Source organism: Thermobia domestica, chromosome 6, assembly GCF_964235325.1.
Source record: "Thermobia domestica chromosome 6, izTheDome1.hap1.1, whole genome shotgun sequence".
NCBI lineage: Eukaryota > Metazoa > Arthropoda > Insecta > Zygentoma > Lepismatidae > Thermobia > Thermobia domestica.
In genome coordinates, this window is record NC_137459.1 from 297854280 (window position 1) to 297879404 (window position 25125).

The window sequence follows — 25125 nt, forward strand, 5'->3', positions numbered from 1 at the left end:
CAGTGTCGTTATGCGAAAGCTATTGAATAGAAAGTAAAGGGAGTTGGAAACATCAAGCCGACTAATTCCTGCTATTCCCAATCGGTACTATTGTACTCTTTTGAGTATATATAAATAGTTACTAGTGTCCGGATGAGTTGATTGGTTGTTTGATTTAGACTTCAGCGTTCCTTTTAGCAACGGGGCTGTATGAGACGTGAACCTACAGATTAACGTGATCCGAACCACATGAATTCCCACCGGGTATCGAACTCGGGTCAACTGCGCCCAACCATATAGCCACAAGGCCTACTTACGTGACCATAGATGCATCGTCACTCATAAAACATACAAATGTTACCTCCATACAAAAGTTTGTAGAACTTGTGAATTTGATTGAAATGTTAAATGTTATCAAGTTTAGCAGTTTAAGATTTGCAAATTTAATAGCATTGTGTCCGCACCTTGTTTTAGACATTTTTGAATCCTTATTTATGATGTACAGTTTTGGTACTGTTTATAATCGAATATTTAATTTGAAATTTGAATATTTTTTATACAAAATATTGCACCTGATTGACTTAAAATTTGTACCTAAAATTCCTAGCTCTGATTATTATTAATAAAAGAGAATCAAACAAGTCTATCGCGATGTCGTTTACGTTTGGTAAATTGTGCCATGAGTCAAAAAGGTTGGCAACCACTGGTTTTAATCTTTATATATGGTAGCCGGGGTTGGCCAGGTGCAGGCTCGGCTCGGCTCAACTCGCCTTGCATGTACTTTATGTCACGGTAACTTCTGACCTAACCTGAACAAATTCTGTTTAGCAAGAAACCCATCATTCAAGGAATAATGCCCCCTGTACTTGGTGGCCGAGCGTGGATAGGATCGGATCGGGTCAACTTGTATGAAATACTTTATTTCTCGCTAACTACTGGCCAGATTTGAACCAAATTCGGGTGAGCACGTACCTTATGATCTAAGGATCTCTATACTTGGCGGGAAGCTTGATCAGAGACAGGCTCATCTCGGCAACAGAAAATTTTCTACAGCTTTCCACGCTGGCAGCTTCTGAGTTCGGTTTACTTTGGCTTGTAAATTGATTGTAAATGCTCTCTATGCTTCTCCTTGTAGTCATGCATAAATAAAAATTATTTTAAAAGAAATTTTCTTGAAAGCATTTTTTTCTTTTACATTTTAATACGATTAGTTTTGTTAATCTTGTTTAGAGAATACATCATTTTAAATATATTATATATATATATATATATATATATATATTTAAATATTTTCTACTTTTACTCATAATTAAATACAATTTATATTGTAGAATTTGGTTTCTTTACTTTCCTACATGCTTCACGAAACTTGGTGTCTGGACACACTAGGCTACCTTAGGAAGAGATTCAAAAATCACACCAAGAAGTAGTTCTTTTTGGTGAGGTAAAATGGGGAAATGGGACGAAGACCATAAAATCATTAGGCGCTTTAAGTGGTTCACTATAATCCACTACAATCAATCGCGCCCAATGTTTTTATAGTCGTAGATTCATTTAGCGATGAGCAAATGCAAGCAAGACCAAGACCGGGGCAGTCTTGGTCTTGCACATCCAGTCTTGGTCTTGGTCTTGCAAACCCAGTCTTGGTCTTGGTCTTGCATGCAAGAGTCTTGCAAGTCTTACATTTAAGATATCTTATGCTTTTCATACGTAAATTTTACTCTGGATATGAGAAATAATAAACTACAATGCGCCAATAGTAACGGAAATACAATGTATGTTTCTAAATGTAATATAGTTTTACCTTCGTGTAAGTATGATGGTACTGTACCACAAAGGTGATGATTTTTATTTTTTTAATGTGCCTACGCTTCACTACTTATAAGATAAATCACAACGTTTCATAATCTATTTATATTTTCTAACAGATCCAACACTCAAACTGGAGAGGCTACCCCTGAGACTCAAGAAAAAAATCAAGACGGCACAGATTATTGAAATACCATGAATTGCAAAATTATTTTTACACTCTAAAGGCGTCATATTTTTCTTTTCAACCACCATCAGCTAATCCTTGTATTAAACTTCCAATTAAATATTGAGATTTTCTTTACTGATTCCAATATGTACTCTGTGGGGCAGAAACATCGACATTACACAAAAGCGATGAAAAAATTGCAGGCTTTCAAAACATGGGCATGGATCAAAAAGGAGAGAGTTAGCTGTGTTGAACGGAAAACAAATGAAGTGTTAAGAAATATTAACAGTAGGAAAAAAAAAAGAATTTTAGACATTGTTAAGAGGAGGAACAGAAACTGGTTGGATATTGGCTGTGGAGAGACTGTATTATGCGGGACATGCTAGAGGGTATTGTGGAAGGAAAGAGAGGAAGAGGCCGAAGGAGACTGCAGTTAAAAGACGATATTAAAACAGAAAATTGCTACGTCAAGACGAGGAGACTAGCTGATTACCACCGTACGTCGAAGCTTCTCAATTGCAGCAAGTAACCTGCCAATAATAGCAGATAACTATGATGATGATGATGATATGTTTATCAATATTGACCAAAAAAGAGAGAGAAAATAAAATAATAATGATTATAATCCAAACTTTTAATATTTTAGAATAATTTGAGTGAAAACTGGAAACGATTCAACTGTCTATGTCTTTTGTGTAAACTCAATTTATATAAATACTTTTGACCTGTATTAGAAATACAAAATTACGGCATCCAAGTTATTTGAAATCTCACTTGTGAATAGGGATGGTACCGAGACCGAGACGGCCTTTTATATACCGAGACGAGACCGAGATGGCCTTTTATCTACCGAGACGAGACCGAGACAGAGCTCTATAAATCGAGACGAGACTTAGGTAAGTCTCGAAAGTCTCGGTCTCGTCTCGAATATTGATATAGACATTATTAACATTGACCTTTACTCAAAATTTCTTTCGTTGCTGTATTAGGTAATATGGGAACAGTTGACTAATGTTCAGTGGCGTATTTAGGGGATGGCTATCGGACTGAAACCCCTCCCGAAACAAAATCCACTGCTGATGTGTATAGTCATCTCTGTCTCTCTCCCTCTTTCAACATATATATATATATATATATATATATATATATATATATATACACCAGCGGATCCAGGATATGATCGAGGGATGGGCTAAACCATAGTTTGACATTTGACATTTTATCCAGTGTAAAGAAAGAAGTAGGATTGAAGCCCATTTTATACAGTGTATAGCTGAGTGTCAAGGGGAGGTATAACCCCTTTAACACTCCCCTTGGATCCTCGCCTGTATATTATATCTAATATAAGTAAAAGGAAGAGTTTGTTTGTCTGTGTGTCTGCGTGCCTGTCCTTCTGATTGCCTGTGGGCGGCCTGGGGACCAGACGAGAGTCCAAAAGTTATGAAATTTGGGTGACAAGTATCATGTCCCAGGCCTCAGACCAAGAAGAAGCGTTTTTTTTTTTTTTTTAAATTTTGAATCAGGAGGGGCGTTTACCGGGACATGTAAAAGTAGTAGAAAATGACCGATATTAGTGTCGAATACATAGTTTTCGCAGTCGCTGAGATCAATGATGATACTTCCATTAGCGATGACTTTCAAAGTCAGCTACCAGTGCATGCGGGCCTTAGTTCACTTGCGGGGGAGGGGAGTACCGAGACGTAAAAATAATACAAAATGACCGATATTAGTGTCAAATAGTTATCGCGTTTTCTGAGATCAATGGTGAAACTGCGATCGCATTAACCTGCAAATTCATCCCATTCAGCTGCGGGCCGGAGTTCACAGGAGGGACACCGAGACATGTAAAAGTAATCCAAAATGGCCGATATTAGTGTCAAATGTATAGTTTTTGCGATTGCTGAGATCAATGATGTCACTTCCATTAGCGATGACTTTCAAATTCAGCTACCGGTACATGTGGTCCGGGGTTCACCTGCTGGGGAGGGGGTACCGAGACATGTAAAAATAATACAAAATGACCGATATTAGTGTCAAATACATAGTTTTCGCGGTTGCTGAGATAGTGATACTCCCACAGGCCTTGACTTCCAAATACTGGTCCCATGCGAAAAATGGGTATTTTATTTAGTTATATATAATAGTCACATATATTAAAAATGCTGAATTTTTTAACATGCTGTGTGAAATATGGAAGGGGAAATTCTTCTAGATACTCTGCAATACCACTAGATAAACAAGCAATGTTGCCAACGCAACATAAAGTCGTAATTTTTCAAATTGCACTACGTTTGATATTACATAATTCTGTTCAGTTAATTTAGTTTAGTGCGTGGGTTTTCACGGGGTTCTCCCGTTTTCTCCCACTTTTAACGTCTCACGATTATGCTAAGGCGACTAAAGGAGACGTGGACTTACTAATCGTAGTGGAATCCGAAAAACTTCGGTCGTTGAACATTACCGCCACCGGGAATCGAACTCGGGACCATGCGAACCAAAATCAAGCGTACTAGCCATTACAGCAAATGGGGGTTCTTACATTGTGTTGATTTAAATAATTGAGTCAGTGTTGCCAAATCCGAATATCAAAAAGTAACGTGTCTGTGCTCCAAAAGTAGAGGATATGAATTATTTGTAGCCCAAATATATAGAAATGAATTATTTGGCAACTAATGACTGGTACTAATGAAATAATGTTTAAAATAGACCGGAAAATGTGATGGACATATTGCAAGACGAAATTATGATCGATAGACGAAAACAATTTTAGATTGGATACCACGTGACAAAAACAGCCTAGGAAATGTCCGCATACAAGAAACTGTGACAAAATCAGGAACCATTGGGGAGTAACCTGGAAAAGAATTACCCAAGATAGATATTTGTAGAGAAAACTTGGGAAGACATCATCCAGCAGTGGATTGATAATGCTTGATTATGATGATGATGATGATTTTATATCGAGACCTCAGAGGTAAACTAAACCAAGTCATAATTTCGTAATTTTAGAGGAGAAGCGAAAAACCGGTTCCTTAACTAAGATCTATAATACTGTTTTTCAAACTATACTAAGTAGTTACAAAGTAGTAAGATGGCTTTAGACTTACATTATTACACCACTAGAAAGAACATAGTCTATTAAAAAAAAAAGTATTCTAACTCAATTTGACCAAAAAGTGACTTAACATAGTCTACCACTAATGTTCAGATATATATATATATATATATATATATATATATATATATATATATATATATATATATACTGTATAAATTTACTAGGTAAGGTAGGGTAAAATTGGATCCAAAATTTAACGAAGCATACAGCGGAAAACATTTTTGACTATTTAATACTTCATGTTGCTGCAAAACTACGAAAATGAATACAAAGGAAAACTAGAAAGTTAAGAATCACTTGTTTTGGCGAGAGAGAGAAAATAGATACAGCTAGCTCAAATTACCTATATACTTATATAATATGTATGTTCATATTTCGCAAGTAATTTTCAATCAATATAAAATTTCAACGTAATGAACGCACGATTGGTTTTCTCGAATAAAGATCGCATGCACCGCTAAGAGCTCAGGAATAAGCTTAATCTATGTTACGGCAGTGGCTATGCGTATGCGTTTGTAATGCATTACAACTTTAGGAACTTGTATATGAAACAGAATGTACTTAAATTTAGACGCGAACTATGCGAAACATCTGACTTTGAATCTAACTTGTTTCGTGATGCAAACCGAGGCCACACATAGCAAAGATGAGTGCCGTAGCTCCCACCACAAAGTTTAGGAATTTCGTGTAATAGGGTGTCAATTAAACACGTAAATGTGAAACGGTAATAAAGCATTTGATCAATTTTAAACAAAATATATTGTAGTAACAATTTACCCTATTTGTTCAGATAATGAACGTTATATTATGTTTTTAAAATGACAGTCAAAACAGAATGTATTGAGAAACTGTATAATAAATGAGAAACTGTAAAATTTCAATTTCGGTACGATTAAATACATTCATGCTGCTATGTGTTGCGTTATCAGTTAGAATGTATAGAACAATTCTTATTCTAAGGAAGGAAATAAACTACTGTATAGTACTGAAGTTGATTTAATAGAGTTTAATTGTACAGGCAGTACTGAGGCCATATGTGAAAGTCTTTTGCTGAAAGTGAAATATGGGTTACTATTAGAATTTTATCCCAGATATGATATACCCACTGATGATTGAAACTGGAACACACGCATGGAAGGCATCAGCGCTAGCAAATTAGCTGTGAAGAAGTACACCATCCTCTAATTCTAAGTCAAGAATAAGGCCAAAAATGAGAAGCAGAAACGACAGACTTTACAATAATAATACTTTTACAATTTTAATTTCACCTATTTATTTCGAGACTTTCGAGACGAGACCGAGATTTGGCCCTCGAGACCGAGACCGAGATCGAGAGAAGCATTTGTTGACCGAGACGAGACCGAGACCTAGACGGCGATTTTTGACTCGAGACGAGACCGAGACAGCTTTTTTAAAACCGAGACGAGACCGAGACTGTACAAAGTCTCGTCTCGTCTCGTCTCGATACCATCCCTACTTGTGAATATGGATTACTAGCATCAATTACCCAGTTCGGTGGGTTAAACTTAAAAAAATAATAATATATTTCGTTAGTCAGTCACATTTTACTATTACTAAAGCGCTCTGTGATATCGGTCATTTTCGATGATTTTTATATTTCTCTCCCCTCCTCCTCCCCAAGTTGTGGTGCTGAATTTGGATTTAAACGGCATCAGAAGTGCCACTGTTCGTCTCAGAGACCCCGAAAACTATGGATTTGGCGCTAATATCGTTTATTTTCAATAAATTTATATATCTCCTCCCCCATCTTGCGAGGCACGACATCGGAAGTGTCATTGTTCATCTCAATGACCTTGAAAACCATGATTTCGCCATTGATAATGGTCATTTTCGATCATGTTTATATATATCTCCTTCCTCCCGTTTCCCCGAGTTGCGGTGCTGAATTGACATTTAAACGAGATCGGAAGTATCACTGTTCACCTTAGCGACGCCGAAAACTATGGATTTGACGCTAATATTTCGTCATTTTCTATTATTATTGTGTATCTCCCTCCCCCAAGTTACGGGGCTGAATTTGGTCGTAAACGATATTGAAAGTGTCAGTATTCAACTCAGCGACCTCGAAAACTATGGATTCGACACTAATATTCGTCATTTTCGATCATTTTTGTATATTTTCCCTCCCCTCTGCCAAGGTACATTGCTGAATTCGGATTTAAAAAGCATCGAAAGTGTCACTGTTTATCTCAGCGACCCTCAAAACTATCGATTCCAATTTAATATTGGTCATTTTCGATCATTTTAAAATATCTCTACCCTTCCCCTCCCCCACGATGCACCGTCAAAGTGATATGATAGAAACCAATCCAAGTCCGAACCTCAGCTATGTTGAAAATTTGATTGAGATTTATCGGCTGGTTCAAGAGTGACGAAGTCACAAAGACAGTCACTTATATTTTTATATATATATATATTTTTTACTATATATATATCTCCCTCCTCCCCTCCTCTACTTTGCACCGTCAAAGTAAAATGATAAAAATGGTTCCAGGCCTAAACGTCATCTATGTTGAAAATTTGATCGAGATCGGTCGGGTGGTTCGAAAGATTAGGAGTCACAAATATAGTCACTTTCAATTTTATAATATAGATTTATTGTTGTGGTAGGCCTATATTGTTATATCGCTCAATCCTCGATATGCCGTATCTCTCAGGAGGCTAAAAGTTATATTGATAAACAATTATTCAATGCATAAGAATTTGCCCATGAAATAAAGTTTGTGGTCACATGCACTAAGTTTTTGTCAATGTCTTGAAAACGTTATTTAGATATTAATTTTATGAAAACACATTAAAAAGTTCCAAAGGATGCTTGAGTCTCGGAGCCAAGGCCATACCCATGTAGTAGTCGATACCTATGGTGTACGGAATTACCGATGTTCAATACTACATTTCTCTTTAGTTTTGGAAGAAGAACACCACTGATATGCTTTGAAATGAAATGACGTCCCACGATTATGCACCAAGGCTAAGGGAGACAGTGATTATGAGAAATGACCGAAATAGTGGAGTGAAGAAAGTAGGAGTAAACGGAAAAACGCTGAGAAAATCCACGCACGCAATGTTGGTCCACCAAAAAAGCTCACATGGCGCAAGACGACACCTGTATGGCTTGAAAACGAGCAATATATACAGAAAACGCGAACAACCAATTCAGGAAACTATGTACTGTAGCTATATGCTACAGGAGCAGATCGACTCACACGGATTGCATAAAACTACTGCGAATACATTCACTCCAGTGGCATTTTTACTGAAGCCAAAAAATTTAAGTAAAAGATGTATTAATTTTTCTGCTTTTTGACATTCTATAAAAAAATTCAAGTAGTACCAGTACTTGTGCAAGACTCTTGCGCAAGAGTCTTGGTCTTGGTCTTGGTCTTGCATGCAAGACTCTTGCAAAAACTGCAAGACCAAGACTCTTGCGCTCATCACTAGATTCATTTCTTCACTTTACTCAAAAAATAATTTATTTCGTGCATTTACAAAAGAATGTTATATTTTTCTACGCTTGTTATTTTCACTTTTTGTTATGTTTTCACATTGAATAGGTTCTTGAAGTACAGTACATCGTGCATTGTGAAACTACGGTAGACTTGCAAACTATGCGAATTCAATACCGAAACCGGAAATAAACATCTATAACTTCCGGTTGCAATAGTCCGGTTGGAATAAGGTCGGTGAAGGAGCCTGTTTTTCGTACGGTCAAAAGCCGTGTCTTGCTATCTGACAGGAAACAATATTGAAGTAGGGAGTTGTACTAGTTTTACTACTTCCGGTTTGAGTGAAAAAAATAAGAACCGAGATGAAGCGCGTTTGAAACGCGGAATCCACATCAGAAAGTCATGTCTTGCTCTTTTACAGTTTGTAGTCTATGGAGATCAAAATTGAAGCCAGAAGTGGTACTAGATAACTATTCATTTATTTAGGATGGTATTTATTACACATTTTCATATAAACCCCTTAGCCCACACAAAGAGATACTGACGGTCAGATAGTGCTTGTTCAAATGGGTAATGCACGGTTTAACTTCTTCATTCACAGTTTCATTATTTATGTCTTTCTAGTAGAGACCTGCACGGGCCGAGCCCAATTGATCCCGAATGTACCTAGGCCCGGCCCAGCCCGGGCCCGAAAAATTTTGGAGATTTTCGGCCCGGCCCGATAAGTTTTTGAAAATTCTTGGCCCAATCCCGGCCAGAGCCCGATAAATTTTAAAAATTTTTGGCCCGACCCCGGCCCGATAATTTTTTTAAAAAAATTAGCTCGAGCCCCAATCTTTCTCAAAATTTAGTATTAAACTTGACCTAACCCTCAGAAACATTTTCTAAACTCTGGTTCACAACCTGACGCTTGCCTCCTGAATGGTACCATTGCCTCCTTGAACTTTGCCTGTCATCGAGAGAACAAAAACTCAATTTCCTGTAACAAAAATCTAACTTAATTGATTTTAGCATTAAGTGACGATAGCAATATTGTTTAACGACAAGCAAAATTTTCCCACCCCTTCTAGTCATACTTTGGGTTCAGTGAAGATCAAGGTCAGAGCTCAACTTACCGCGCAATGCCTGGAATCCTCTATAGTGAAAGTGGAGCCGCTAAGCAACACAAACTGTAAATAGCTATTGCATTCTTTGTAACATTTTCCACGGTCACACTTCTTCAACGTTTGGCTTTACTCCAATTATCGTTTAACGAAAGTCAATAATTATTAAAGAATTGCAATTAATCGTCCCCAGCCTGGCCCGACCTGAAGAGAAATCAGTGTCGGCCCGCCCAAGCCCGGCCCGTGCAGGTCTCTACTTTCTAGACACAGGTCTATGCACTGATGATTTCAGAGGGTGGTCTGAGTGAACGAATTCCCCTGGGGCTACAAAATTGCCCCAGGGCATATCTCCGATCGTGCTCGGCATGGATTACTAGCATTTCTGCAGTATTATATTTAACTCCCAGATATTGAAAGCCGCTCTACGGAGGAAATTTTCTGAAATCACCACTGGATCTACTACCTCTGAGTTCGAGTGTCTTCTAAACTGCATTACCTCACAATACTGGCTGGACACCGAAAACTCTGTCTCTCGTTTTTCTTGTGTTTAAGTTTCTTGGTCTATATTAATGGAGGCGTTGTTGCGATATGAAAATTAACGTTTTGTGTACATTTTACGGTTTACAGTTGACCTGTTTTATTTGAAAAGGAATCGTCTGATGCGTATTCTTGAAAGAAAATCGGAGTTGGGGTAAGAACTTTTTGCGTGAGAATTGAGAAAAATTATCATAGTGCCTAGTTAAATTTCCCCAATGTTATGGATTTCTTGGTTGCTAACACAAAGCTAAATGACGCTTATTTTATATTTACGAAGTGTGATTCGCATTTAAACACTGATAGTGAGGACCGACTGGAAAACCGCATTTATTTTCTTCAACACGGAAAAAAAATGAAGCGCCAAATTGCCTGCGGCCCACCCAAACTCTCAATACTGCTCTCCAATGGTGGTATGAAATTACAAAGAGAAGAAAAGAGAAAGGAAGGGAAGAAGTAAAACAAAAGGAACACACAAGTGGTTGAATTGAGGATGGGCGTTTTGTGAGTGGATGACCGATGAAACATGTGCACTCCAGACTGCGAAAGGTCTTGGTGATGCTCTTTACTTCCCTTTCCTTGGGAAAAACGCGGGATGGTTTTCACGGAAACGCCAAGCTAATACTAAAGGACTTTCAAGGCGGCAACTTTCAATAGATGATATCTTCCGCACACTGGTAATCAAACACAATTTGCGTACATTGCATCTGCAGAGATTTATTTTACTGAGAAAATAAAATTTTCCTTCAACATGTTTGAAACGTTAATATTCTTGAAGTGAGATTTGCTAGGATGGCAACTGCACAAACTTATGTTAATTTGGCGAAATTTTCACTATAATTTAAAGACTTCAGGATATCGAATGGGCAACAGATTTCCTACGTAACACCCTGGTTCTATTCCCCGTATTTATGTAGTTTCTATTAGTCTCCATAGCTCAAATTGACATTTCTATGTTTCATCATTTTATGCCCAAAAATTGTTTATGGCAGTTAAAATATTTCTAACGAACTAGAAATGGAGATTCTATATAAGTTTAAATTAGGTCGGTCCCAGCAGACAAATAGAATCAGTTTTCTCCTATTAATTATGTAGTCTCATACGAGCTACGAGTCATACAGGTAGTTATTAAAACAATGGAAATGTGTGAAGAAACTTCGACTTTCCTGATTAATACGGAACATCTTAAGCCTGCAGAACAGCTCTGATTCGTCGTAAAATGGAAAAAATGATGGTTTCCAGAGGAAAACTATACCATTCTTCATGCATAAAACGCTCACTTCCGTCACCAAAGATGGAGGAGGATATTCACTTCGGAGTCAGCACTAGAACTGGCCAGGTGCTCAACAATGTTGAGAATATTTGGTGGGCATAGGAGGGGACTGCATCTCGATGCTTATGAAACTACAACTCGATAGTTTCAGCAGTGTAAAATGGCGTATTATCATCGTTGAAAATTGTATTAGCCAGACACATCTGGATCATATTATGCATGTGGCCACCTAAAATTTCTACGTAATCACTTACGGTAACGCGTTCTGCGAGACTAATCACAGCACTTACGAAATACTAGGAAATTTAGCCTACAGCTGCCATATTTCATGATAGACAGGAGATAGTTCCGAACATAATCCTGTGTGTGCGTCCGCCATAAATAAACAAAACCTGTTTGAAATAAGGTAAAGATAATGCACCGTCCATTTACGCGTTTCAATTCATAGGCGGTCCACTTTTCAAGTTTTCTGTACTATTTTCATCGCGCTCAAGTCACCAGCAGTTGGTGATCACCAGTAGTTTAGACATTTGCAACCCGCCCGAGATTCCCCATTTATGGAACTTCCGTTGGACTGTAATTGTTGCAATATGTTGTTACATATTGTAAATGAGTTCAGCAGCTACTTTTACTGCATTTCCTCTACGGTCATTTTTGACAATCCAATTCAATGTTCGGCGAAACTTGTCAGCGAGGCTTCTGGTAAGTGGTTCACTATTACTCTTCGTCGGTTTTGATTTGCCGTGAACTCTATACGCCACCATCACCTTAACATTCTTCCCCGTGACACACCTAACATACTGGCTGTCTTAGTTGCACTTGCACCAACTTGTCACGCACCCATAATTTTTACCTCCTTGGCCGCAGATAGCTCTCCTATTTTGCATCAACACCGTCTGCCCGCTTCAATACACCCTCTCTTCTTACCTCGCTTGACATACTACAGGTGGTCACCTAATATACCACTAACAACGGCCAGGAGCTACACGTGCATCCTAAGTGTTCCTACCTCACAAATCTTACATGCTGAGAACTATACATAAGTTTATTTTATTTTTCATAACTATATTATAACATACTTTTAGAATACAATATTTTTCACTTTTGTGTACTCATTTTGAATACAATGAAATGCTAAGGACTTCTGCTTAAAATTAGAACTGTAAGTCTTATAAGAAAAGATGAGGTGGGTAAGTGGTTGGAGTTTATCCGTTTGGTGCTGGAGAACCAAGTTCGATTCCCGATGGTATGTATGTGGTTCAAATGTACGTTAAACTGTTCGTCCAGATTTCACAAAAACAACTCTTATCTTGAAATTAATTAATGGAACATGTGAAGTAATGATTACAGAATGGCAACACATGAAATCGAGATGATTATTTATTAACTCTCTCCATTATCTACTTCGGCAAAACTGTCAAAGGTTTGCTCTGTAACGGCCTTACAATTTCAAGGCACAAATAACTACTGGTGTACAGATAGTATTTCATAGATAAAACCAATCTTCTCATATCACTCACTAACCATAATAATTGCACTTACGTTCAAATATAGGTTATATATTACGAACATCCATCTTATTCTAACGTTCTCCTTATGTTTACATATAATAAATATTTATATTACCAAAATAACAATTTGGAAACTAAAATAAAATTTAATTTATCACCACGCAGAAAACCGAAACCTCATTCTAACATTAGTTTCATCATGCATAGTTTAAGGTCACAGGTTGACCGAGTACATTAGACACCTTCTACTACACTTCTTCAAAGTAACATTAGTCATGTTAAGCACGCAGTGCTACAGAATAGGGAAAGCAGGGGAAACCATGACATGACGTTCACTTTTTGTAAACACTTTTAATTACTCACATTCTAAAATAAATAAATAATTGAAGTATACAATATTTTGTCGAGGTATGATTTTCCCCTTATATGTTCAAAGTAATAGTTCACTTCAAAATTTAAATACTAACTTTATTGTTTAAGGAAGCAGAGGATCATCGCCGCAGAAATAAAAACACATGGGATTGCGTATGTGCGAAATCAATCAGTCTGGATATACATCTTACTTCAGTTCGTAACTTCAACTTTGTTACAATCCTTCTTGAACCACAGTATAAATAAATTACTCGCTCTACCTCTACTCTACTGGCCCAATAACCCCAGACAGCAACGTTTGAGTAAGTAGGCTGGAACCTGCCTTAGTACAGAACACTCAGTGTTTCTTCCAGACATGTTTTTTGGGGGGGCACTGCCTCCCCAGGACGAGACCAAAATAATACGTCAATAATATAATAATAAATAAAATAGTACCAAAAGTGCCCCCCGGAATACTACGTGTTCCCCCCCGAAACATTTTGTCTGAAAGAACGACTGTACATATAGTCATAGATATCTCAATTTGTGTGTGTGTGTATTATTTTCCTATCATCTATGCTTGCCCAAGGTATCTTACAAGAAAGCTTTCCAACTAAATCGTTATACCCTTCGAATGAGTTTACCCATATGCGTAACATGCTCCGCTCCTCAAAGGCGTGTTCATCATGCAAGTCATATAATATCCAGTAACGCATACAAGGGATGTTCATCGCCCGTTCACCGCAGGTTCATGTTACAACATTTTATGATGTCACTGCGTTATCGCTCACCTAAGCTCAAGCAATGTTTAGTGAGACGGGATTACATACGATATGTTATGTGATCCATGTCGGATGAGCAATGGGTGATTCAAAGGAACAGCAAATATTTGTGTTAAACTTGGAAAAACGTCTATAGAGACGTACAAAATTTGCAAGTGGTATGCGGCGATACATCACTGAATCAAGCAAGTTTGCAAGTTTCCAAGCTGAAAAAAAAATCCCTGGACAATGATCTCCCTCCTAGATTCCTGTCGGAATGAGGAGAAAATTGCATATCAGTGCACTTGTCCGTTATGATCGACAGCTGACTGATCGTGTTATTGTGGGAATTTTAAAAATTTCCTAGGCTAACGTCACCAAATTTTACATGAAGACCTAGGGATGTGGTGTGTGTCGGTGAAATTCGTACCGAAGATTCTCACATAGAACCAAATGAACACTCGTGTCACCATACCAAAGGAACTAGACAAAACAGCGCCAACGATCCGACATTCCTAACCAGTATCTGTGGGGACGATTTTTTAAAACATGTCTGGGAGCTTGTGTCACGAATTTGCTGCATGTGGCAGAGCTGTAAACAAGGAAGTCTACATGGCTTTGTTACAACGGTTACGTGATTGTAAACGATCGGATAGGTGGGCATCTGAACAGCAGCGCGTTCACCACGACAATATTTTGTGTCACGCTTCAGGAATGATGATCGAATTGTTGGCCAAAAACAACATCCCCTTCGTGCATCATCCCTCTACTTCGCTGAATCTAGCTCCGTGTGATATTATTTCGTTTTCTAACGGAAATCCACGTTAAAAGGTAAACGCCGGCGTTCCAGACTACTACCAACGATAGGACAAACGTTGGAATAGGTGGGCGCAGATGCAGCAGAAAAGTAGTTCGAAGCGGATAAACGTGAATATTGGTAAAGCCTCACAGCATTTTCTTAGGTTTCAGAAAATTTTCTCAAACTTTATTTTTGGATGCCATTGGCCTTTGTTCATTCTGCTGGGTTAATGGCAAACTTAGCTCAATAGATCACCACGTTTCTAAATAGCTGTAATGAGTACAAAATACTATGTTCTATCTGACGTTAAAATTCTTTTTTCCTAAAAGAATGCTTATTACCACATAATTATATCTTAATGCAAATTGCACATTAATTCAGCTAGTGACAGGATACTTCAGAATAGACTATAAACACTCCTTATCTCTTTTGTATTTATATAGTTTTGATAAAACTTGAAAGATCATTAATAGGGTATTATAACCACAAATCACAACCATTATAGGACAAATGAATTATAAATGAATGTGAAGAAGAACAAATATCTAGTTTCCCTTATGCTTTTAAATCAGTTCGTGAAAAATATCACTTATGACACATTATTGGTGTGCATTTTGACACCCAGAAGTATGTTCGTGAATTACGAAATAACAACCTTATTTTAAAAAAAAAGATACGTGCATTCGTACGGGAATTATAAAGTTTATGGTATATACCGAATATTTCAATTTCAACAAAATATGGCCTGGCATATATTTCGCTTATATTCATTCGTTTCAAAGCTGTTTCTACTTCAAATTGCAAACAATAAAATTTCCGGGCTAAATAACTCGAATGCTATTGAAATCCCACGTGGCTACGTGGCTCGAATTCGCCCCTTCAGAAAGAGATACGGGTATGATTCTCGCTAAGAGTTCATGTGGTTAGGATTGCGCTATGCGACCCACAGCTCATATACCATTGATGCTCAAAAGAGCGCTAAGCTCCAATTCAACCACCCAACGAATACTCTTGAAGTTTGATAGTATGACATGGCGTATCTTGGAAGAAGTCACACCTGATCTACCAAAATTTAAAAATATCACTATTCTTTAATATCTGCTAAGACAAAAATAAAATTTTAACGCCCAGGCAGTTGCTTAGGAAATATTTTTTTTTTACTTTATTCTCATTAGTTGGCAAATCACCATTAATAGTCGAAATATAGACGAGAAATCCCTTTCGCACCTTTTTGATACCAGCATTTTTGATAGATTTGAAATCATTTTCATTATACAATACATTACATCGCTGCTATCTATTCGTTTCTGCTTATGTATCCACAATTGAATTTCCTTTTTTAACGATTGAGATTACATTAACACTGCACGGGACTGAATTTGAATGCATTTACTGTTAAGACATCTGCTTAACTTAGCCAGCAACTTCAATTCTGGAAAATATTAAGTTATACATATGTATTATGCATCGTGGCGGACATAAGTCTTTGACCAGGTAATGGCGACTGCTTTAAAACAAAGGCAGAGTATGAGAATTAAATCTGTCATATCTGTAGTTTCGTGTGAAGAAGAAACAAACTTGTAAACCAAAAGTTTAACAACAACTAGGAGGAATATGTAACAAATTAAGTGTTCCGAATGCTTCACGAAAACTAGAGATTTTATGCTTTGAAATGAACAAAATCTGAAATTAATCAGAGACGCAAAATCTTTACTTCAGTTAGCGATATTAGGCATAGCAGTAATAAATGGTTTTTGCATGTTTTGTGTTTCGTTATGCTCCGCAATTCTTGCGGGAACAAGTATAGAATGAGCCCATAAGTTAAAAGAATGAGAGTCTCATTCAGTATCGGTCTTTGAGTAATTTGCGTATCGTAACACAACGAAAAAATACAACCACCAAGCATAATGATATGCCGATTATTGCAAACTGAAGTGGAAATCTTGTGTTCCGTTGAAGCAAAACGATACGGAGTGAGACACTGGGGCCAGTAATGTTAATTTCTTGCTGTTACTGTTCAAAGCGCCGCATCACAAGTTGATGCTTTACTTCCTCCTATATAGGTGGCCCCGGGTAGCGTAGTCGCTAACGCTCTCGTCTTCGGTGCGAGCGGTCCTGGGTTCCTGGTGGGAGGCACTTAGTCGAAAAAGTGTAGATTGAATCTGAATGAGGTTTTCTTGGGTTTTCCTCATTCACACCAGGAAAATGCCGGGGTGGTACCTAACTTATAGGTCGCAGGCCACTTCCTACCTTCCCCAATCCTTTCTTCCTTCCCTTTCCCCGGATAGTGTGCTCGCCGAGGGAAGTCATCCCTCAAACCTGACGGGCTAACATGGGCATAGCTGCCGAAAGCCCAGAAATCTAAAATCCTAAAAATCCTATCCTCCTATATAATACTAATTATCCATTATTATCCTTGCATATGGCATAAATCGGGTAAGGTAAGGTAAAAGTGGATATTTCACAAATTCTATAAATTTAACTTCTTTTGGCAGCTACATGCTTGACTCCAGCCATATCATTTTGTGATATGTAAATTAACTTAAGACTAGTGATGGTTTCAATTTCTCTAGGGAGCTTTCAATACACGTGGTGGTGTAAAATAATATCGTAAATATACTGGTAACTCAGACTGAGGATGAATGATGATACGACTCCGCGGAATTTCCTCTGGGAAATAATCATAAATAATCACTGCTTAACTGCTACTGGTGTGCCAAATTTCCTTTGACCTGTTTTATAAACAGTAAACATATTTTTATGAATGATTTGGCCACTAAATGCCCTAATTTTCGAACGTGCGCAATAAACGACTCGTACACTAGGTAATCACTTCGTTAAGGGCCATTTCTCCTTTTTCATACAGAAAAGTATAAAATTATGGCCTGTCTTTAAGTTACAGATTTACGATAGAGTGAATATACTCTTTCCAGACTGTTTCTTTCATATTAAAATAATTCGAAGTGACCACGTACGATTTTTTATCGTTAAGAAAACGACAAATGAAAACATTAAATAAGAGTAACGGTAAGTTTGAAGTCCCATCCATAATATTGATCTATGACAAGCTTATACAACCCGTGTCTCTAATACCACTATTTAATGTGTTAACAATGACATAATCTGGTTTATATAAACTTGATTCGATATTTGGGAAGAAGGAAAAAACTACAGAAGAATAAATTAATACAACACTAAGTACAAAACCTCCAACGTTATTTAACTAACAAAGATATCGTCAAGTTAATCTTTCCTTCCTAAATGCAGAGCACGATGGTAAAACAAAGGCCTGTGAAATTTCCAATTATATTTTCGATTTGTAATATTTTGAGTGAACGCCAATACCCTGCTTTCCCAAATAAATTAATTAATTTCTATGGTTTTGTTATGGTGTTAATTATATATATATATATATATATATATATATATATATATATATATATATATATATATATATATATAATAGGCGTCGGCAGGAATATACAAGGTTGCTCCATATTCTGTAATGTTAGCTAAGAAATTGCAAAATCTAGAAGATTTTTACGTACCTAAATCTTTGCTTTGTAAGCTTTGTGAATATTATTATATATATATATATATATATATATATATATATATATATATACTATGAACAATTATATCTTTCACTTACATAACGTCTGAAACGTTTATCCAAATTCTGCCGCCGAAACTTCTAGAGACAGAAATGTATTAGGAGTATAGTACTGACCCAAGAAAACTAAAAAAAAGTCAGAAATTGCCGAGGATCATGAATATATCAGCTGTATGTTAATGTGCATTCTACATGATTTTATTTGTAACACAAAACACAGAAGGAGCAACCTTACATTGTGTGCAAGTACTACAGTACGCTTAACACGAATTTCAGTAAAGATAATCAAGAGAAACGTTTTATAACATGGTAACAGTGTCTACTGATAAACTTGTCTACTTCATGTATGCACATATTGTCTCCCCTTCTAAAGAAATCCTGCTGACGCCCATGTACTGCAAATTTATTTTTGAACTTTTATTGTTACATATTTTGACTGCAAACAAAATTTGTTACTGTCACTCGCATTATAAAACGCCACTCCTAAAACTAAACTGATGCATTTTATTCAAATGTCTTTAAAAAACCCACTCTCCACCAAAACCATCCAAACAGTAGTAGTTCTAGTAGTTATACTGGGCGTCTTCATTACATTATGCGTCTTGTGATTAGTTGCTGACCACCTCCTGTTAGCCGAGAAGGAAGAACATGAGTGGCATACCTCTGGCTTCATAACGATATGCTGCCTGATTCAAAGGGTGGACATTACTTTCAAGATCCCAGCTGCTTGCATTTACGTTTGTTTGCGAAATACTTGACGTAGATATTTGAGTAGGATAGCTAATATTACGATGGATCTTTTGTGTGCGGTTAAGCCATCCTGTAGGTGGTTCTGTTGGCTCTGTTGTGGTACTTAGTTCTGTCCATGATCGTGTAGTAAATCTGCCAGAACGCCTTCCTTCCCACCTAAATAATCGCCTTCGAGATTGTACTCCATCTCCGCCTAAGAGAAAATAAAGAGCCCTCAACGATAGATGTGAACAGAACTGTTTTTCAAATGACAAATTCGTCGCATTTCACCACCAGCATTGACGTACCACAATAAGTGGATGCCTCACATTAATTCCTTTTGCGTTGCATAATTTGGACGGTTAATTATTATACTTCACCTGCTCCTTCGATTTCAGATTTGGTATTCTCAAATTGGTAGCTGAAACACGATTTGCTGAAAGAACGTCTTAACAGATTCAAAAATTGGACATAAATGCTTTCAAAGCTATAATCAATATATCATAAGTATCAAAAGATTTCTTTTAAGTTTGTAGCGACTATAATAATGCTGACAAAAGAACACAACATCCAAATCATCATTGTTTCTTCATGTTAGTAGTATTAAATGAAGCTACCATGCTTCATTTCCGAAAATGTTACCAAGGAAAGTGCGTAATTGATAAAGGTATTTTTTTTCTGTATAACGTATCATTCTGATCTCTTTAAATTTTTGCTTGAACAAATCTAATTTAAAGGCCCTGTAGTTTGAAAATATTGTTATATATTTCTTCTTTTGTCTCATTCGTATGAATATTATAATATTTATAGTTCAGTTAAATGATGTAAATAAAGTAAGCAACTATATAATAAACGCTACGCGATTTACTTTATTTATGAACAACTTCCACGTTTCTTTACCTAATTTTAATATTTCACACAATCGGATATTGAATCCACATGTCGTAACTTCTATGTTGTGTGCGGTGCTTATTTCTTAAGAAGAAAAAAGAACACTAACAGAATCAATAGCGCCTTATTGCCTTGAAGCAATCTATATTCGTAAAAGAAAGTGGAAATACTCAACTGACTACCAATATTGTTGAGAAACTGTAAAGCATTTATGTCCAACTGGTGAACGAGATCAAACTAATCATATGAACCATAAATGAAATTATGAAATTACAGTACCTCTTAAAGCTTTAATGGAAAGTATTGGAAGAAAACTGCATTTAGTGTACACATTATTCAAAAATCAAGATAAAAAATATATGGAAATTAGTCACCAACTTGTAAATAGAAGTACCGATAAAAAGTAATAATTAAATATACAAACCTACAAAAAGTCAATTAATTATTTCACTTTCTTAACTCAAGAGTAAAGCAAAATAGGGTAGCAGTGAGACATAAGGCGTTTTAACATGATTTATAAGTTTAAGTTGCAAAACTAACAATCAGCCAAAACAATCCGTACTTTGTTTCGTTAGCTACCAGTGGATGAAAAGGCATTCACGTCAGTCTCTTTTAACAGTACAAAACACGAGAAAAAAAAAGGAAAGAAAACTTACAAAAGAAAAGTAACGACATCTCTAAGGTTCTTGACAATTCGTACTTTAAAACATGTGATAATTGTACATTACAGGATATAGTATTGTATAATGCAAATTGATTGTGTCGTATTTAGTTTGTGCTGCTATTAAAACCAAAACAAAAAAAAAAAATCTTCTGAAGTTGACTTGTAGTACATTAAGACAAATCAAATAGTGATAAAATATGACGTTTCTCACTATACAGAGACAATAGTTAACTCTCTTCACATAAATTGACAGTTAATAATAATAAATACAAAACAATGTTTGTACTGTATTAACAGCAGAAAAGTGTAAGCTTACCTAATTTTACAATAAAATTTTATTCGCTTATTGCGAAACTAGGGATGTTACTCAAGAGCAGGTTGAAATTTTCTGATATACACCAGACAGTTTTTTTTTAATGTTTGCCTTTTTGTGGTTTGTTTCGGTGAGAAAAGTACACTCTGAGATAAGTTGCGGCTGTTACAAGTATTTCTCTGTGACTTCCAAGACTGTGGTTGCTATACTATCGTTCACACATGCTAAAATTATATTTAATAATAATCAGTATAACTAAATTATATAACAGCAAGTTTTCGTTTCCTTCAAATAATATATCTGAATCATATATTAATTAATTAAAGTAGTTACGAGCTTAATCCTGGACATGTGCTTCAGGTAGACGGTACTGTATTTGTATTTCAAACAGATAATCGTCGATTATCCAGATCCAATAAAGTAACACATTATGCCAATGAATAGAACATTTCTTAGAGGCCCGGCGTGTGCCTAATTGTCGATGTATTTCAATATTCCGTACGATAGGTTAGAAGGATAAGCTGAAGGACTATCAATGTGATGATGGCAGTTCTACGATAGAAAAAATGAGCAAACCATTTCCCTTGAATCCAAGAACAAAGATATTCACAGTGCACAGCGAATTTCAAAAATTCGGCTTCGGTTTAAATGCAGGTGAAAGTGATGGAGCCTATGCATTCAAGCCTATTGAGCACAAACAAGGAAAATATGTGTTTAACAAGGATCAAGAGTTAAATAGATTGAAAACTGTGGTATTATTCAAACAGAGGTATGGATTAATGTGTATTCCAGAAAGTATCTGCCGACAACAGAAGCAAATGTAAAAAATATAGTTGAAAAATTGTGTTGTCCTGAACAATATTTAGAATAAAGAAAACTTTCTTAAAAATTCAGAGAGGATGTAAAACATTCATGAGGCAAGTATCAGTTTGGCAGTGAGATCCAGTAAAATTATCATTACCCACGGGGCCAAGTGAACTTATCAGAAAATATCCGCCGGATGGAACGAGATGATGACAGTTCTGTTGAAAGCCAATGTCGAGGTGCATCCTGATCCACGATCATTATTTTTTTGAAGGCGTTAGTGGTATATGAAAGACGTACAACCTATTTAAAAAATGACCGCATTGATTATAGCTGTTTTGAGGTAAATATTTTCTAAGTCGAACTTCGTATATCTTCGGAAATAGTAAACCAAAGATGTCAGGTTGGAGCTCCCAAGCCAACCTTCGAAATCTGGAAAAATTGTGCAGATATGTTTTCTCTCTTTTTTTTTTTTAACAAGACACGTTAAAATATTAAGTGTAGAAAAAGTAACATTTATTGAAATGCTTAATGATATAGTACTTTGAAACTATGTACATATACACACGTGAGCACATGCTGGTTTTGTCAACTACGTTTCCATGCGTGAAAGAACATTTCCAATGAAAGGCAATACACTGAATATAGTACTCACATCCATACTAGAACAAAAAGGACAAAGGCAAAAACAAAACAAAAAAAAAGCATTTTCAACGGGTATGAATGTCATTGCCTTAGAAATTCACTAATATTTCTTCATAAGGAGTTCGGCAGGAGTGTTCATGTTAGTTCAGTAGTAAACCGCGAGACTTTTAATCGTATTGCTGTGAGTTCCACTCCTGTTTGGATCAAACTATTTGGTACGTACTGCTATATTCCTCGATGCACGAATATTTGCATTAAACGGCATCACGAATGCCACTACTTAAGCGACCCCGAAAACTATGGATTCGACACTAGTATCAATCGTTTTCGATCATTTTGATATGTAGCCACCCTCCTCTCGCAGTCCCCATAAGTGTGCTGGGGGTCTTACCTCAACAGCACTCTTTACCAGACGGTAAGTAATATGTGTAGTAAGTTTGGTTAAAATTGCTCCAGGCGTTCCAGAGTTATGCTGGAACACACATACACATCAATTTTTATATATATAAATACAGATAAGAGAGAGAGAGAAGTTCTGTTCTGTTCTGCCTTCCTTACTAAAGCAAAATTTAATCTCTTCCTGTGGACATGGATATATTGGGAACCACGATCCGATTTTGGATATTCTATGTTTATACCCGCATGTACGCTTTACGCCTCTGACTATATTTCAAGAATATAAACCACATTCTGTGATGAGAATATTGAGAAGCAGCCTCCGTATGACACACAGTTGCAAACAAAGACACTATATACACTTATTTATTGCTATTACACGATTTTCTTAATTTGTATTTAACATTCACATATAATGTACTGACATTCGGTCAACACCTACATCTCAGATGTTATATTTTAAACATAATAATTACTTATACCCTGAAATGATTATATGAATACATATATACACAATTGATTTATTTTAATGCAATTATTTTATGTAAATACTAGCACAATGCCCATCCTATGCAAGGGGAATACTTGGACATAAAGGGGTGAATTTGGATTTAAACAGCATCGAAAGTGCCACTGTTCATCCCAGCGACCGCGAAAACTATGGATTCGACACTAATATTGGTCATTTTAAATATCTCCCCCTCCGCAGTTACACTATCAGTGTGAAATGCTAAAAATACTCCCAGGCCCGAAACTCATCTACGTTGGAATTTGAGCGAGATCGGTCGGGTATTTCAAGAGTTAAGTCACAAACAATAGATTCACGCATTCAGGAATATAGCATTATACACCCCAAACGGGAATAGAACTCACGGCATCACGATTAGAAGTCCCGCGGTTTACCATCGAGTTAACATGAACACTTGTGCCGAGCTCCTTATGAAGAAATATAACAATTTCCAAGACAATGATATTCATATTGTGGAAGGTCGAGTGCCCTCTGCCTCTTCTGCATATCGAAATGCAGATGAGTGCACATTTCCCTATCAAAATGGTAATTTATGATAATTTGTGAATAAATTAATTTCTATTTAATTAGTCTTCATTTGCATATCATATAGCAATTATGAAAAACTATTGGGTAAACACGGAGAGCAATACGATATTATTAATATTCTTTGATATATATTTTATTCATGTATGTACATTTATTTTTCATAGGTTATGAATATCATTAGGTAGCTGCGTGCATCTCATTAAAGGGAAATAGAATGTATATAATGACATGCATCAGTGGATTTACATATGCTGCATATAAGGAATATAAGAAGAAATCATATTATATTTAGTTACTTCGTATATAGAAGTCTTGATCTTCATGATGCAGAGAGAGCTTGAACAGAGATTTTTTTCTTTCTTGGCGACAGCATTCTGAGCTGAAACTCCGTTGGAGGTCGTTGACTACTAGTGGGAGAAGAAAACCCTAGATAAACAAGGAAGACAGAAAGATTGTTTATAGGAAGTATACTGGAAACTTCCTCTATATAGTATCTAGGTGGAAACATTGCTTGCAAGTCGCACTCCTGGCTTTGTTGAAAAAGTCATAAAATTTTTAGCGTCGCTACGATAGATTTTCCATTTCTATACGTGTGATTTTCACACATTTTAAAAGAATGTGGCACCTTCCAAGCTCGAAGCCTCTCCAAAGCGTCAACCGTTATCGTCAGCTACCCGACCTAGCTCTCTTTTTCCCAAGATGCACTGCGTGTTTAAAATCTTGTATCTTATTTTGATTAATTTTATGTGTAATTTATTAATATTACCGTATTGCACTCAAAAGTTCTGGAAAAGACCGTTAAAATTCATGATTTAATTTATCATCGTGTTTCCCTACGTGCAAGACATTTAGATCTTGTGTACATTATCAAAATTTGTTAATATCAACAGATGTTTCCCTCTCACTCCGTCTTGGCATGATGGCAGCCGGGATTAGCAGACGCGCATAGGGAGACCAATGGAAAAAAGATTCCCTACGCGTAAAATATGTATTGTCATCTCTGTATCTCTATATAATTATGTTCTGTATATATCATTATGTCTTGTTGTGTATATGACCATGTGTTACTATTCTGTGTATATTTACTATTAGTGAAACAAGTAATGTTTATGTAGTTCCTGGCATGGACTTCTGTTTTA

At 36.5% G+C, this 25125-nt stretch overlaps 1 protein-coding gene across 2 annotated transcripts in view; it reads right to left on the reverse strand.

Annotated features, from left to right (window-relative positions):
* The window catches only part of LanB1 (laminin subunit beta-1), a 396592-nt gene that overhangs the window by 131048 nt on the left and 240419 nt on the right, over positions 1–25125 (reverse strand). Inside the window, exon 4 of one of the 2 annotated variants that reach the window (XM_081762898.1) lies at positions 19149–19430. The exons of the other annotated variant lie outside the window; for it this stretch is intronic. Within the exon in view, the coding sequence (XP_081619024.1) occupies positions 19149–19430 (282 nt within the window). The remainder of the gene's footprint in view (positions 1–19148; positions 19431–25125) is intronic. 2 annotated transcript variants of the gene reach the window in all.